Here is a 16,399-nt window from a genome sequence, read left to right on the forward strand (position 1 = left end):
CTCTATATTTTACCCCTCATTCCAATCCCATCTGGCTGTTGCCCTTCTTTTTTTTTTTCCAGTCACATATTTTACAACAGATTTATTGCATTTGAATACCTAGCCCTTTCTCATATCCCCAACTTTTCTCACCCCTGCTGTGTGCAGACATTGGCAGTGAACCATGACGGTGAGTACTTGCTCACAGGGAGTGATGGTGGTGAGGTTGCCGTGTGGCGAACCTGGCACCTCACTCTTCTGCACACATTTCCGATGTGTGATTCGTCGGTGCGGGCACTCGCACTCACCCAGGATCAGAAGTGAGTTGGTGGGAAATTTACCTTCCTTCTGTATTCCTTGCTGATTAAAACATAATGAGGGAAGGACGCTCTTATTCAATTAAACTGAAGTCGTATCTATAAATTTTAAACGTTCTAAACCACCCCAATTACACTACTCATTCTGAAAGAAAAAAACAAAAAAACCTTGATCTTCATTCGTTCACATCCTTCCCGGTCTCTCTGTCTAGGGTCATTATCGCTGGGATGGCGACCGGAAGTATCGTCCTCTTCAACATAAACTTCAATCGCTGGCATCATGATTTTCAAGAGGCCTACTGAGTTGCAACGGCTATGCCCAGTTGGCAGCTACTGACCATGTTATGGGACCAAATGCGCCCATGGTATGGCACAACAAACCTTGTGCATATAGCGGTCAATCTTTGCACAATGTAAACGTTTTATAGGAGTGGAAAACAATTTATTGGTTGTGAAATGAAGGTCCTTAAGGTGTACTACTTTCTTTTCTGCCAGCGAAATGTGGTTGTTTTTGGGGGGGTTTTTTTTTTTTTAACAAAATCACCTTTTTGTCGTATGATTTGTCATGCAAGGTCCCATTATTGCAATTGTTTGTGCGTATTGTAAGCATGTTTAAAGGTTTATTGAAAAGTATATTTCTGAAAGGGAATTATTTCTAAATCATCATTACAATGAATATCTATATATTGTATAAATATACAAAATGGTGATAAAACTATGCAAGAATTAAAAGGAGTGACAATCACTTTCTCGGTTATGGGGAACCAAAACGTTAAAATGTTGCTTTTTGTTTCAGTGAAAATTGATGTTTTATAAAGTATATTTCAACAGTAAGAGAAAAATGTGTAAATGTGCATACCAACATTTTGAGTTCACAACTCTTCCGCTGCCTTAAATTACAAACATTACAAACATACACCCGGTGACATTCACGTGAGCCGTGCACCTGCATCTTTGCCCTCGTCATGTGACTTTGGCAGACTGTGCATTTACAGGAAACCTTTGTGCAACAGACTCGTTGCCTGATTGTCATCATTAAGTTATTTCATTGAACAGCTTGTCGGACATTATGCCAGAAGTACAGATTTTACTTGTTTACAAGGACAGTGTCTGAAGCACTGCTGTATGAAAAGGCAGGATTACACAAACGGAACGTATGTTAGTAAATGTTCTTCCAGGAGTTCTTCTCTCGCAGCAATTTTTTTCTTTCCGAAGTGATTTAGCAGATAATTGACAATTGCTGTTCTACTTTTATTCCCGGTGAAAATCCACATGCTTTTCAATAGTGAGCGCATCTATGATGGTGCAAGGTATCCGCCCCACTGTCATAGTAAATACGAGACTTCTTTGTTATTGCCTCCGAGTGGGTGATCTGGGGAACACTGTTCGCAGTTTCAAATCGTTGGAGCATTTTGCATTTTCTTTTGCTTGTTTGACCCACACATCATCTCTCTCTCTCTCTCTCTCTCTCTCTCTCTTTCTCTCTTTCTCTCTCTCTCTCTATCTCTCTCTCTCTCTCTCTCTCTCTCTTTCTCTGTCTCTCTCTCTCTCTCTCTCTCTCTGTCTCTGTCTCTCTCTCTGTCTCTGTCTCTGTCTCTGTCTCTGTCTCTTACAAACAAAAACTCTTCAGTGCCTGAGTTAGTCCGTCTATTTTATTGTGCAACGTTAGGATACACAAATGCCTTAAGTGACATTATATGAAAAGTATGTTTGTACAAATAACACTCTCTACACAAGTTGAGAGATTAATTTGACAGGGTAATTAATGGGTTTAGACAACATGAATGTTTAGTAAATTATCAGATGTATAATTATGTCCTCATTTCTTCTGATGCTTTCATGATTTACATGCATGCTGCAAACAATGGAATTTCTTTACTGTAACATGTTTTGTGCTTTTTTTGGTAAATAAATGTTGCATAATACTATATGTGCAAACATCGAGCAAATTGCAACTCGTCAAAGTCAAATCAGGTTATATTCCTTTCGGTGGGAATATTTGATGTGGGATCCCAGGCTCAAATCCCAAAATAATACCGTATTGATTTGTGTATCGTTTAATGTCTTTGCGATCAACATCTCAATGTCTTGTCCATGATGAAAAAAGAAAGTATTGAGGACTGCATAGCAGAGTTGTCATTGAACTCTGAAAAAGACGGAATGTTTCAATGATAATAAATATTCCTGAGCATACCATATCATGTCGTCAAAACTTCGGTGCATAGCAACAACCTCTATAGCAGTTGTTCTTGGAAAGTGAGATTGAGTGCTGTTTAGTTTTCAAACATTGCCATCACGTGGGTACTTGCAGCATGACGATGTAAGTGCTCATCCGTTGCCACGTAATATCATTGGGCAAGAATACTCGAACCAATATCCCAATACAACTCATGCCCCAAAGCACTCTGGTTTCCCAAGCTCAACAGTGATATTAAGAACAAATAACAATTTTAATTATAATGCTCTAATGCTTTTAAATAGCAAAAAATCTCAACAGCTGATATTTATCATTTTGTAATTTTACAGTCGATATCCTGCCCTTTTATGAATGATTAATTACACCACTCACTCGTTCCTCATATGTTTTTTTTCCTGCCTGTAGAACCAATTTCCACATTCTCTTTAATCTCACTCTTCCCGACAGGTCTTCAAGACAGTTATTCACCACCATCTCAGATCGTCCCCCATCCAAAACCATGATCTTTCCTACCCCCCCCTGTAAATTCTGTACCCCCAAACCCCAATCCCACCTCCTTCCAATGTTCTAGTTTTTCTTTCCTGAGAATTTACTTCCTTATCCAACTTGTCCACCCCATGAATCTTGCCCAATCCCCCATTCCTCCCCACTTCCCTTTTTTGTCCAAGTCTGCCTCTCTTTTATCCTTCAGCTCTGCTCTTGTGTTTCCCCCCTCTTTCTCCTGTTCCTTTTGTTCTGGTGCATCCTGGCCTGTTCAGTATTCGAGCTCTTCCACTTTCCACAAGTCAAGACCTTGTATACCAAAAAACCCTGTACTCTCAATGCTGTGGTATTACAAGGAACTTCGATGTAGGCCATTAGGCCCATCAAGCCAGTGCAATCCTGCCAGAAACTACCCCATTATCCCCACTACTTATAGATACCTATGTCACTCAATGAGGTGTGTGTGCTTTGTAGAGGTCAAGTGTCCATTGAAGCCTATACAAAACACACCCCATTCAACCTCAGGCCTTGCAGTTTCCACTTTTTGTCTTTTTTGTTGTGTTGTATCCTCATTGTTGTCTTCTTGCATATCTGTATGGTTATGATCTTGTGCATTCTGCCTCAGTTGTGTGTTGGCCTCAAACATTAACCCCTTACCCTCATACCTTTTTATCATTCTTTCTTCCCATCCTCTCTTACCATCCCAATCTCCACTCATATGAACTGACTCTTTCCTCATTTATACTTTCAAAAAAACCCCAAAAATCCATCTTACCCCATTTTATATCAATCCTGTTGGCCGTATTTTTGAAACCTTTTGCAACCTCATTCAACACTTTCCCATTCTCAATCCTTCCTCACCCTTCAATGCTCATTCCCATCCCCTCCCTTGCTGACTTTTTCTTCTCAAAAAAGCTAAACAAATTTATTTTTGTATTATCACTCATTTCGCTCATTCCTCACGACATTCAGTTTCAAAACTCATTTCAACGATATACAAGGAAGTTTGGCGTAGGAGGAGGCCATTCAACCCATCATGTCTTCGCCGCACCAACCCGAGAAACAATCACCCATCTACACACAAGCTCCCTACAAGTCCTGCCAATATCCCTGTGGCCCTCTATCTCCAATGCATCCAGGTACCCATATAATTTCAATTGAAACCTATCTACTCTTTTTGTTACCACTGCCTTTCTGGGGAGACCATTATATGTACTGTACATACATACACTTGCTCCAATATATATATATATATATATATATATATATATATATATATATATATATATATATATATATATATATATATATATATATATATATATATATATATATATATATATATATATATATATATATATATATATATATATATATATATATATATATATATATATATATATTGTGACGTCCACGGGACTTGAACAGTCCCGCCAACGTAGAATGAGCCGAAACGATGGAGGCGGTTTATTTGTTTATAACCCAAACATGGCGGTTCTAATCGCTCTACCGCAAACGGGACGAGGAAGGTGGCACGAGTCACTTTTCACTGAGTTGATGATGTTTATTTGTTTTTATTATTACCAGAAATAACAAGACTCGGCAAGAAGAGGGATCCGGGGCGATTCGACGGGATGGTGTGGGATCGGGCGTAGGGAAAAACACAGACAATTCCAATGAATATACAGTTCTCAGTCCCTCTAAGGCGCCAAGCACACACACACACAAAATGTAGCTATTTCTAGTAGGCAGGCTGGACCGTGGTGTGGACGCAACTGTCCCTGGATCGGCGTCGGACGAGCTGGCCTTGCTCTCGTCAGGGGGGGCAGGAGAAACCGTGGTGCTGTCGACCTCCTGGTCTTGGCCCAAGTCCGCTCACAGCCGCCAGGGAACCAGTTCTGGCACCAAGTTGCGAGCAGGAGAGGGAGGCAGGTCCGCCCGCCGTTCGACCCCGTACTCCGAGTCAGCAGAACCCCAGAGCCAACCAAGGTGAGGCACGAGGCTCGGCAAGGCTCCAGGACACGATGAAGAACACGATCGATTCAGCACAACAAGGACGCTCTCTGCCGCCACAGGGAACCACACCAAAAAAACACGATCTTTTGGTTGTAATCTTCTTCCTCTTCCTTTTCGACCCCGAACAGAACCTTTTTATCCTTCTTCCTCGTCACTCCCAATCGAGCCGTTTATTGGCCCACCGCCATCGCCTTCCGCCAATCGTGATCACGGGGCGGAGCCATCCGCTGCACTGTCCTGTGACGTCACGGCCAGTCTTCAGAGAATACCAAAAGGGGTTTACGCAGACACTTACCCTATCCCGTGTCCCTATCTAATTACGTGACATTTATCATTTCCCCCTTGAAGAAATGAACATTTACTAGACAACTTATCACCACTGAATTGCTACTTATTACATCGAGATCCTGGTAAACTCGAACAGCATGGCATACCTAATTAAACATCCTAATTACCCTTTGAATGCATACCCCCCCCCCTCAAACGTAACAATATATATATATATATATATATATATATATATATTTTATAATATATGGGAAAATTTTAATCAAACAAAGTGGCAACGCAGAACTCAGATAACTCAGAAAAAGTGGCAAAGCAGAACTCATTATTTTACGTGGTAATTAAAAAAAAAAGTAACATTTGCAAAATTTCAACTGAATTCATTGCATTTTAGGGGTCACTCAAAGCCACCAAAGTTTTATACGATGTCAACATTATACTCCATAATGAAAATACACAACACTGTTTGCCCAAAACCTTTTCATCATTTACTGATATGTGCAGAATCAGTACAGTGCACAAAAACACATTACTTCTGCAGAGCAGCTTTTGAGACCTTTGGGAATGCCTTTCTCTGTGCCTCAACTACCTGAAGGAGGGACTAGACCTGCTCCTCATCCTTTGTCCTGGCTTTTGTAGTGAAGGACTGAATAAGCGGCACCCCTCGTTCCACATTATCATTGATAACATTGAGTGATAAAACCTGCTGTAGTGCCTTGCAGAATGATTCATTCTGCTCCCAGTCAGCAGGGTCTACATCCAGGAATGAGGAAGAAATGCATTCTCGATCTTCTCTTTCAGGCCTTTTTGCCTCAGCTTCTGATTGTTTCTGTGTCCTGGATGCCATTTGGGAAGCTTTTTTGTCCAAGGCTCCCATCTTCCCCTTACAGCCTGTCTCTTTGGGCAATCAAGAACTCTTTATCTTCTGGATTCTTGATGAGTGAAAGTACATCCCTGTGAGTTATGTCAAATAGGTCATCCAGACTCGCTTTGAATTGAGCTTGGTTTCGCAAATTGGTCTCACTCATCCTTGAGATGTTCTTTCGAAAACCTGGGTATTCTTTATGCAGGAGACGGAGGTGTTTGCAGACATCTGGTTTGTAATTCGTCGGGAAATTGTCATTGTGCCAGATTTCCATCACTGCCCTGGATGTGATGATGCTTTCAGTCAGGGTGATTTTTTCTTCACAGTGAAGATGGAACAGGAGCTTCAAAATCTCTCCCCTCGATGGAAGCTTCTGGCTTGGAAGGGAGGGACTGGCTGATCCAACGAATCAAATCTCCTTTTTTGAATGAGTTCCAGTGGCCATTTGTGCAAACTCAGAATCTAAAAACCTGAAAACAAACAGAAAAACAATTACAAACAGTTCAAATTCAACATTTGAAATAAGTTGAAATAAACAAGAAAGCTAAGTACAACCCCCTTATATGTACGACATCTATACATACAAGGCAAAAGTTACAACATGCTTGAGCAACCTCGAGATATTATTCAATTCTCACAAAAACTTGCATGAGTTACATTTTCATTAAAAGTCACAAAATGGTGGGTTCTGCAAATTTGAATTCCGAAGTACATTTTAAAAAAATACCCCAATATACACACACACACACACACACACACACACACACACACACAAATCATATCTATAATAATTTCACAGAACAAAAAATTACCCCCGGTTGGGGGTGACAGTCATCTCTGAAGCTCTGTAGATGTGGATCTCTGATCGGCTTCAAATGGCTTCGATGTCGTCTTGCCTTTTGGTTCAACGTAGAGACAAAAGCCCGGGAGTAAAAAGGATAGAAAACCTCAGAAATCAAACTACATTTCTGAATTATCCGGAGATAGATTTTGAAAATAGTTGATTTGGAACATTTATGATCAATGTGTCTTCAAAAGGATAGAAACCGGACCTCAGAAATCAAACCGCATTTCTGAGTCATAAATGGCGGATGATATTTTGACAATGGATGATTTCACAAGTTTACAGCATCGGTGACCTTCAATCAGGTCTAAAGTCATACCGTTGTGCATCACTCATTGACCCCTACCTACATACCAAGTTTCACATCGACGATTTTTCCAACTTTGAAGACACGTGACTCGATAACCAGGACGAATTTCAAAAACCGGCCTGACCAAATTTAGATATTGTTCCATGTTATCAGAATCCGAAGGAATTTCGAAGATCTGGATCATAAACGGCGGAGCAGATAGATTTTGAAAATGGATGATTTCGCAACTTTGGAGTGACGTTGACGTTGACCTTGACCTTCAATCGGGTCAAAGGTCATACCGTCGTGCATCCCTCATCGACATCTACCCACATACCAAATATCAAGAAAATCGGAAGAAAAACCTGGGGACGGACATACGGACGTCGAGACTGGTTTTATTAGGTTAACTCCAGCAAGATGACCTAAAAAGGGCAAACAAATAAATGTAAGGCTTTTTACCCCTCAGCCCGAATTGGGCTGAAAAAGGGGTATTGTCGTCACAGGCTTGTCCGTCCGGGCGTCTGTCAACTTTTGGTTTCCATCAATTTCGAGGAGAACACCTTGTCCGATTAAATCCATTTTTGCAGGTTATGTTGGGGTTGAGTAGAGGAAGGTTCCTTTTGAAAATGGGCGCGCTGCGATTTTCAATGTGGCCTCCATGGCAGCCATCTTGAAATTGGTTTCTGTCGATTTTGAGAACGCATTGTCTGATTAAATCCATTTTTGCAGGGTATGTTGGGGTTGAGTAGAGGAAGGTTCCTTTCGAAAATGGGCGTGCTGCGATTTTCAGTGTGGCCGCCACGGCAGTCGTCTTGAAATTGGTTTTCGTCAATTTCGAGAACGGCTTGGCTTGTCCGATTAAATGCATTTTTGCAGTGTGTGTGATGGAGTTGAGTAGAGGGAGGTTCCTTTCGAAAATGGGCGCACTGCGATTTTCACTAGCCGCCACGGTAGCCATCTTGAAGTCTGATTGATTTTCGATATGACGTCCAACGTCCTCAAACTGACTGCATCATCGTGATATCACTGCTTCCTTTTACAAACCATTTACTGCAGGAAGATGGTGCCATACATTCATTCATTCAGAATCACCTCTGTCTGGAAGAGATGGAGTGGGCTACCACTTCTTGCCTGGTACCACAAAGCCATGATATGAATTTCATCGAACATGTCTGAGAACATGGATAGAGAGCTAGAGAAAGGCTGACCTCTGCCAAGCAATATGCAAGATGTACAAAAAAATCTACTCCATGTTTAGCAGAATCTGGATCAGGCTTTCATATAAAATATCAATAATTTGACACCTTAATGGGTTCAAGCACCGTATGATGCCAAAGGAAATGCTCCCAGATACTAACATATGAAGTCCATTTGATTGTGTTCATTTTGCAGATTGTTAAAAAAATTTAATTTGTTTACAACTTCCAAAAACCTGGCTGATTGCACACCTCAACTCTTATTTTTCGCCTCTGTCATGTATGGAACCATCTTCCATTGGCAGTTGTGTCTCACTCTTCCCTCCAAGGCTCTGTGCAAACAGTGCACCACCACCTTGTGACCCATGATCTTGAATACCCCATTAACTCTTCCTTACCAAACCCTCTTACTTTTGCTCTTTTTATTTTTACTTGTTTTTTCATCCCTCAGCCCGAATTGGGCTAAGGGGTATTGCCGTCACAGGCGTTGTCCGGGCGTCTGTCAACTTTTGGTGTCCGTCAATTTCGAGGAGAACGCCTTGTCCGATAAAATCCATTTTGCAGTGTGTGGGGCTGGGTAGAGGAAGGTTCCTTTCGATAATGAGCGCAATTTGATTCTCGGCTAGGCCGCCAGGTGGCCAAAACTGAAAACCTAGAAAATGGCTATTTCTCCTGAATGAATGGCTGGATCATCGCCAAATTTTTATCACAGGTATATCTGATGAGGATACATGATGTATAACCCCGGTTTTTGATTTGACCTACTTTTCAAGGTCACAGAGGTCAAAGTTCATACTTCAGTGTTCGGGCGTCCATCAACTTTCGGTTTCCGTCAATTTCGAGGAGAACCCCTTGTCCGATTAAATCCATTTTTGCAGGGTATGTTGGGGTTGAGTAGAGGAAGGTACCTTTCGAAAATGAACGCGCTGCGATTTTCAATGTGGCCTCCATGGCAGCCATCTTGAAATTGGTTTCCATCGATTCCGAGGAGAACGCCTTGTCCGATGAAATCCATTTTTGCAGGGTGTGTTGGGGTTGAGTAGAGGAAGGTCCCTTTCGGAAATGGGCGCGCTGCGGTTTTCAGTGTGGCCACCATGGCAGTCGTCTTGAAATTGGTTTTCGTCAATTTTGAGAACGGCTTGGCTTGTCCGATTAAATACATTTTTGCAGTGTGTGTGATGGAGTTGAGTAGAGGAAGGTTCCTTTCGAAAATGGGCGCGCTGTGATTTTCACTAGCCACCACGCTAGCCATCTTTAAGTCTGATTGATTTTCGATATGACGTCCAACGTGCTCTAACTGACTGCATCATCGTGATATCACTGCTTCCTTTTACAATGCATGGGCTGAGGGGTTACGCCCACTTTGCGGAGCTTTTTTTTTTTTTTTTTACACACAATGTCGAAGCTCGTATAGGAGCTAACACACAGAATGTATAACGAGAGCAGGAGACAAGAGGGGAGGGAGAGGGAAGCACAAAACAGTGTGGAGGAAGAGAAGAGATGGTGGTAAATAGCTGTTTTGAAAACCTGACCCAAAGACTCAGCCTCATTGTGGTAGATACCAATGATCCTAAATGCCTTGGTTTTCCACAGCATGGAACCGAGAAAGTGAGAGGTGGGAGCACCAGCCCATAGGGGAGAGCAGTACTCCACCAGGCTGAGGATGAAAGCTTTGTATGTGGTCAGGAGCTCAGGTGTGCCAATAAAGGACTGTGCGCAATGAAGGATGCCCAGTCGGTGACTGGCTTTGGATGCCAGGAACTCTTCCATGAGCTCTTATTGAAGAAAAAAAATGAAGGGTGTTCATTATATTTTAGTGGGACATAAAAGATGTTGAGCTGCCACACAATTACCCAGGCAAAAATGGTATCGTGAGAACTGTCATTATTACCCATGCAGCCTGTGGCTATGCCTGGTGTTGGCTCAATGATTAGGGTGGTGAGCTTGGGATCTGATGATCATGAGTTCAAACCCCACCTGGTATTAATTAATTTGATATTAATTAATTTGAATTAATACCAGGTGGGGTTGACTCTGCCTGTCATCCTTCTGAGGTTGGCAAAATAAGTGCCAGTATGCTGGTGTACTGTGTTGGAGTGGCGACCTGTCCAGGATTGTACGCCCTCTGAATTGACAGAAACGTGCGGCGGACGCAGAGTTTCTGAGGTGGCCTCAGGGTGGCCCTACGCCGTATGGCTATATTTTACAGGCCGTAAGGTCGCCGTGGAATTATAACACAGAGTTAACTTTTTTCATTTCTGCGTTCGCCGGAGCAATTTGACAAGCCGAAGGAAAAAAAAAAAAACTAGTAAAAAAAACAAAAAACATTTAACCCATTCGTTACCGTCCGTCTGGCCGCACGTTCGCCTTAGGGCCCCCTGCGGGCACCTTGCGTCTGCCTTAATTCTATGGCCGCCGTAGTAACGCCCTAAGGTCACCGTGCGGCATCAAATCAAAGACCGTACGGCAACCCCACGTTTTCGGTCTCCACAATTTATAAATACGCCGTGCAGCTACCCGAAAAATAAAAACATATGTGACTGCTACATTGTGTGACCGTGGAAATACTGCGGCCGCCGTATAATTGCTAATGGCCGTAGATTTTGGAGACCCCACAGCCGCCGTGGCAAATGTGACTTGGGCCTAAATACTCCATGCGGCTCCCCGAAAAATAAAAACATATGTGACTGCTACATTGTGTGACCGTGGAAATACTGCGGCAACCGTATAATTGCTAGTGGCCGTATATTTTGGAGACCCCACGGCCGCCATGGCAAATGTGACCTATGCCTTAAGCAGCACCAATGCTCTGCACAGAGTATGGTCCCAATCTCCTCCTGTGGCTGCTCTTTGCATCATTGCTGGGTGCACAGCTGTGCCACTGATGCACTACCCACTGTTTCCAGTAAGCTGGTACTCATTTTGCCAACTACGGAAGGCTGACAGGCTGTCAACCTACTTGGTGCTATTTAAAGGCACGACAGGAGCTCAAACTCAAGACTCTAAGATTATAAGCCAGCCCCCTTAATTGTTCAGCCAACACCAAGCTTAGAACTGAAGTTGTACTCTCATACACTTCCTGGCAGTTCAAGTTAACTTTTGAATCACGATGTGGTAAGGATTGCCTGTACCTGAAGTGATCACAGTTCTAACTCGAACAGCCAATCAGTCGAGTGCATACCTCCGCCATGCAATGATTGATCAAGTTGAACATATGGGCCCAATACATTTTTGAGATATTGTGATATATATCGGTTTCGCCCTATCTCTTATATGGTGAAGAATCACTTCAAATAATTCTCATATCCGGATCTTCACCAAAACTGAATCAATTCTTCCTTGTCTCACACCCAACATGGACACTAACTTTCGTCCGAATCAATATAAATGTATGTGTATGTATGTATGTACGTATGTATGTATGTATGTATGTATGTACGTATGTACAGTTGGGAGAACAAGTATTTGATACACTGCTGATTTTGCAGGTTTTCCCACTGACAAAGCACGTAGAGGTCTGTAATTTTTATCATAGGTACACTTCAACAGTGAAAGATGGAATCAAAAACAAAAATCCTGAAAATCACATTTTATGATTTTAAAATAATTAATTTGCATTTTATTGCATGAAATAAGTATTTGATCACCTACCAACCAGTAAGAATTCCGGCTCTCACAGACCTGTTAGTTTTGTCTTTAAGAAGCCCTCCCATTCTCCACTCATTACCTGAATTAACTGCACCTATTTGAACTCATTATCTGTATAAAAGACAGCTGTCCACACTCAATCAATCCGACTCCAACCTCTCCACAATGGGCAAGACCAGAAAGCTGTCTCAGGACATCAGGAACAAAATTGTAGACTTGCACAAGGCTGGGATGGGCTACAGGACAATAGGCAAGCAGCTTGGTGAGAAGGCAACAACTGTTGGTGCAATTATTAGAAAATGGAAGAAGTTCACGATAACAGTCAATCTCCCTCGGTCTGGGGCTCCATGCAAGATCTCACCTCGTGGACCCTCAATGATCATGAGAAAGGTGAGGGATCAGCTCAGAACTACACGGCAGGACCTGGTCAATGACCTGAAGAGAGCTGGGACCACAGTATCAAAGAAAACCATAAGTAACACACTACGCCGTCATGGATTAAAATCCTGCAGCGCACGCAAGGTCCCTCTGCTCAAGCCAGCGCATGTCCAGACCTGTCTGAAGTTTGCCAATGACCATCTGGATTATCCAGAGGAGGAATGGGAGAAGGTCATGTGGTCTGATGAGACCAAAATAGAGCTTTTTGGTTTAAACTCCACTTGCCGTGTTTGGAGGAAGAAGAAGGATGAGTGCAACCCCAAGAACACCATCCCAACCTTGAAGCATGGAGGTGGAAACATCATTCTTTGGGGAAGCTTTTCTGCAAAGGGGACAGGACGACTGCACCGTATTGAGGGGAGGGTGTATGGGGCCATGTATCGCGAGATCTTGGCCAACAACCTCCTTCCCTCAACAAGAGCATTAAAGATGGGGCGTGGCTGGGTCTTCCAGCATGACAACGACCCGAAACACACAGCCAGGGCAACTAAGGACTGGCTCCGCAAGAAGCATCACAAGGTACTGGAGTGGCCAAGCCAGTCTCCAGACCTGCACCCAATAGAAAATCTTTGGAGGAAGCTGAAAGTCTGTTGCCCAGCGACAGCCCCGAAACCTGAAGGATCTGGAGAAGATCTGGATGGAGGAGTGGGCCAAAATCCCTGCTGCAGTCTGTGCAAACCTGGTTAAGAACTACAGGAAATGTCTGATCTCTGTAATTGTAAACAAAGGTTTCTGTACCAAATATTAAGTTCTGTTTTTCTGATGTATCAAATACTTATTTCATGCAATAAAATGCAAATTAATTATTTAAAAATCATACAATGTGATTTTCAGGATTTTTGTTTTAGATTCCATCTTTCACAGTTGAAGTGTACCTATGATAAAAATTACAGACCTCTACGTGCTTTGTAAGTGGGAAAACCTGCAAAATCGGCAGTGTATCAAATACTTGTTCTCCCCACTGTACATATACACATACATATATACATATACACATACATATATATATATATATATATATATATATATATATATATATATATATATACATATACACATACATATATATATATATACATATACACATACATATATATATATATACATATATATATATATATATATATATATATATATATATATATATATATATATATATATATATATATATATATATATACATATTGTGACGTCCACGGGACTTAAACAGTCCCGCCAATGTGGAATGAGCCGAAACGATGGAGGCAGTTTATTTTTTATAACCCAAAGATGGCGGTTTTAATCACTCTATCGCAAACGGGACGAGGAAGGTGGCACGAGTCGCTTTTCACTGAGTTAATAATGTTTATTTCTCTTACCAGAAATAATAAGACTCGGCAAGAGGAGGGATCCGGGGCGATTCGACGGGAAGGTGGTGTGGGTTCGGGCGTGGGGAAAACACAAACAATTCCAATGGATATACAAATCTCAAACCCTCTAAGGCGCCAGGTACACACACACACACACACACACACACACACACACACACACACACACACACACACACACACACACACACACACACACACAACGTAGCTGGTCCTGGTGGTCAGGCTGGCCCGTGGTGTAGACGCAACAGTCCCTGGATTGGCGTCGGACGAGCTGGCGTTGCGCTCGTAAGGGGCAGGAGACACCGTGGAGCTGTCGTCCTCCTGGTGTCGGCCCAAGTCCGCTCACAGCCACCAGGGAGACAGTTCTGGCGCCAAGTTGCGAGCAGGAGAGGGAGGCAGGTCCGCTCGCCGTTCGACCCCATACTCCCAGCCAGCAGATCCCCAGAGCCAACCGAGGTGAGGCACGAGGCACAGCAAGGCCACGAGACACGATGAATCCAGGAACGAACCAGCGCAACAATCGAGCACGCTCCGAGCCCAACAGCCTCCACCAAAACGGTTTTTCTTTATCGATCTTCTTCTTCCACTCCTTTTCCCCGAACAGAACCTTTTTATCCTCGAGTCCTCGTCACTTCCAATCGAGCCGTTTTATTGGCCCTCCGCCGTCGCCTTCCGCCAATCGTGATCACGGGGCGGAGCCATCCGCAGCACTGTCCTGTGACGTCACGGCAAGCCTCCAGGGAATACCAAAAGGGTTTACGCAGACACACTTACCCTAACCCGTCTCCCTATCTAATTACGTGACAATTATCATTTCCCCCTTGAAGAAATGGACATTTACTAGACAACTTATCACCACTGAATTGCTACTTATAACATCGAGATCCTGGAACACTCGAACAGCATGGCATACCTAATTAAACATCCTAATTACCCTTTGAATGCATACCCCCCCTCAGACGTAACAATATATATATATATATATATATATATATATATATATATATATATATATATATATATATATATATATATTATACACACGATTTTGATGAAACTTGACCACAACATTCATCACCAGTAATGGACCAAAGTGTATCGACCACAACAAAATCTGCACTCATTAATGGGGTCTACGGGGGGGAAGGGGGCGGTTTGACCCCCCCCCCCCCCCAAAATCAGTATTTGCTCTCTTCTCTGAAACTGCACACACGATTTTGATGAAACTTGACCACAACATTTCTCACCCATGATGTACCAAAGTGTATCACCTCATCAAAATGCGTGCTCAGTAAGGGGGTCCATGGGAGGGGGAGGGGGGGTTGACGCCTCCCCCCAAAAAATAGATATTTGCTCTCTTCTCCGAAACTACACGCACAATTTTGATGAAACTTGACCACTTCAATCCACCTCAATCTTCCTTTTATCCTGCCAAACTAATTTCTTCAGTACTTTCCTCTTTCCCTTATAACTCATCAAATACATTTCCAGAATATGCTTGTGACATTGTCAAATTATAGATTAAACAACGAAAGGTTTTATTTTACCCTGGGTGATCGTCCAATGTTCCTTTTTAGCTCGCCTGTTCGAAGAACAGAGAGCTATAGCGATACCCCCGGCGTGAGCGTCAGCGTGAGCGTGAAAATGTTAAAGTTTTTGGTACAAGTTATTTCCTTTCCAATGTTTTTATCTACCACACTATTTTTTACTGATTACAATATACAAATACAAATATTGCTTTAAAATTATTTGGATCAGACTTCACTGCAATGCTTTATAAAAAATATCATTAGACTCGTCTTTTAAAAACGATAAATGCATAAACAGGCGAGCATTGGGTGGCTTTGACACCAACTCTCTGGTTAGCTCACCTGTTCGAAGAACAGAGAGCTCTTGCGATACCCCCGGCGTGAGCGTCAGCGTGAGAGTGAAAATGTTAAAGTTTTTGGTGCAAGTTATTTAGAAGCTTGCCATTCATTTAATATGTGTACGAGGATGCTGATATTTGGCATGGAGGTTCCTTTGGGGTATATTATTGATGTAGTGAAGTTTAATTTAAAAAATAATTTCAAATGTTTTAAATTTTTGACCTGTTTTGAACTTAACTTTTTTTGTCGCACATCAATGTTAAAGTTTTGGTGCAAGTTATTTAGAAGCTTGCCATTCATTTAATATGTGTACTAAGATGCTGATATTTGGCATGGAGGTTCCTTTGGGGTATACTATTGGTGTAGTGAAGTTGAAATTTAAAAAAATTTCAAATGTTTTAAATTTTTGACCTGTTTTGAACTTAACTTTTTTTGTAGCACATCAACGTTAAAGTTTTTGGTGCAAGTTATTTAGAAGCTTGCCATTCATTTAATGTGTGTACTCGGATGCTGATATTTGGCATGGAGGTTCCTTTGGGGTATATTATTGATGTAGTGAAGTTGAAATAAAAAAATAATTTCAAATTTTTTAAATTTTTCA

General features: G+C 42.1%; 1 protein-coding gene and 1 long non-coding RNA gene across 7 annotated transcripts in view; one reads left to right on the top strand and one right to left on the bottom strand.

Moving 5' to 3' along the window:
• LOC147008560 (lipopolysaccharide-responsive and beige-like anchor protein) overlaps positions 1–2,245 on the top strand; it is a 597,819-nt gene extending 595,574 nt beyond the window's left edge. For all 5 annotated transcript variants that reach the window (XM_085864642.1, XM_085864638.1, XM_085864639.1 and 2 more), the window contains 2 exons: positions 148–299; positions 509–2,245. In XM_085864642.1, coding sequence (XP_085720768.1) covers positions 148–299; positions 509–599 — 243 coding nt within the window. In that variant the 3' untranslated portion in view covers positions 600–2,245. The remainder of the gene's footprint in view (positions 1–147; positions 300–508) is intronic.
• Positions 2,246–5,516: 3,271 nt separating this feature from the next.
• The window catches only part of LOC147008562 (uncharacterized), a 141,770-nt gene continuing 130,887 nt past the window's right edge, over positions 5,517–16,399 (bottom strand). For both annotated transcript variants that reach the window (XR_015053171.1, XR_015053172.1), the window contains exon 5: positions 5,517–6,612. This is a non-coding gene — a long non-coding RNA (uncharacterized LOC147008562). The remainder of the gene's footprint in view (positions 6,613–16,399) is intronic.

Source organism: Eptatretus burgeri, chromosome 18 (genome assembly GCF_056783735.1).
Source record: "Eptatretus burgeri isolate ZD-2024b chromosome 18, Ebu_testis_v1, whole genome shotgun sequence".
In the NCBI taxonomy this organism is placed as follows: Eukaryota; Metazoa; Chordata; class Myxini; order Myxiniformes; family Myxinidae; genus Eptatretus; species Eptatretus burgeri.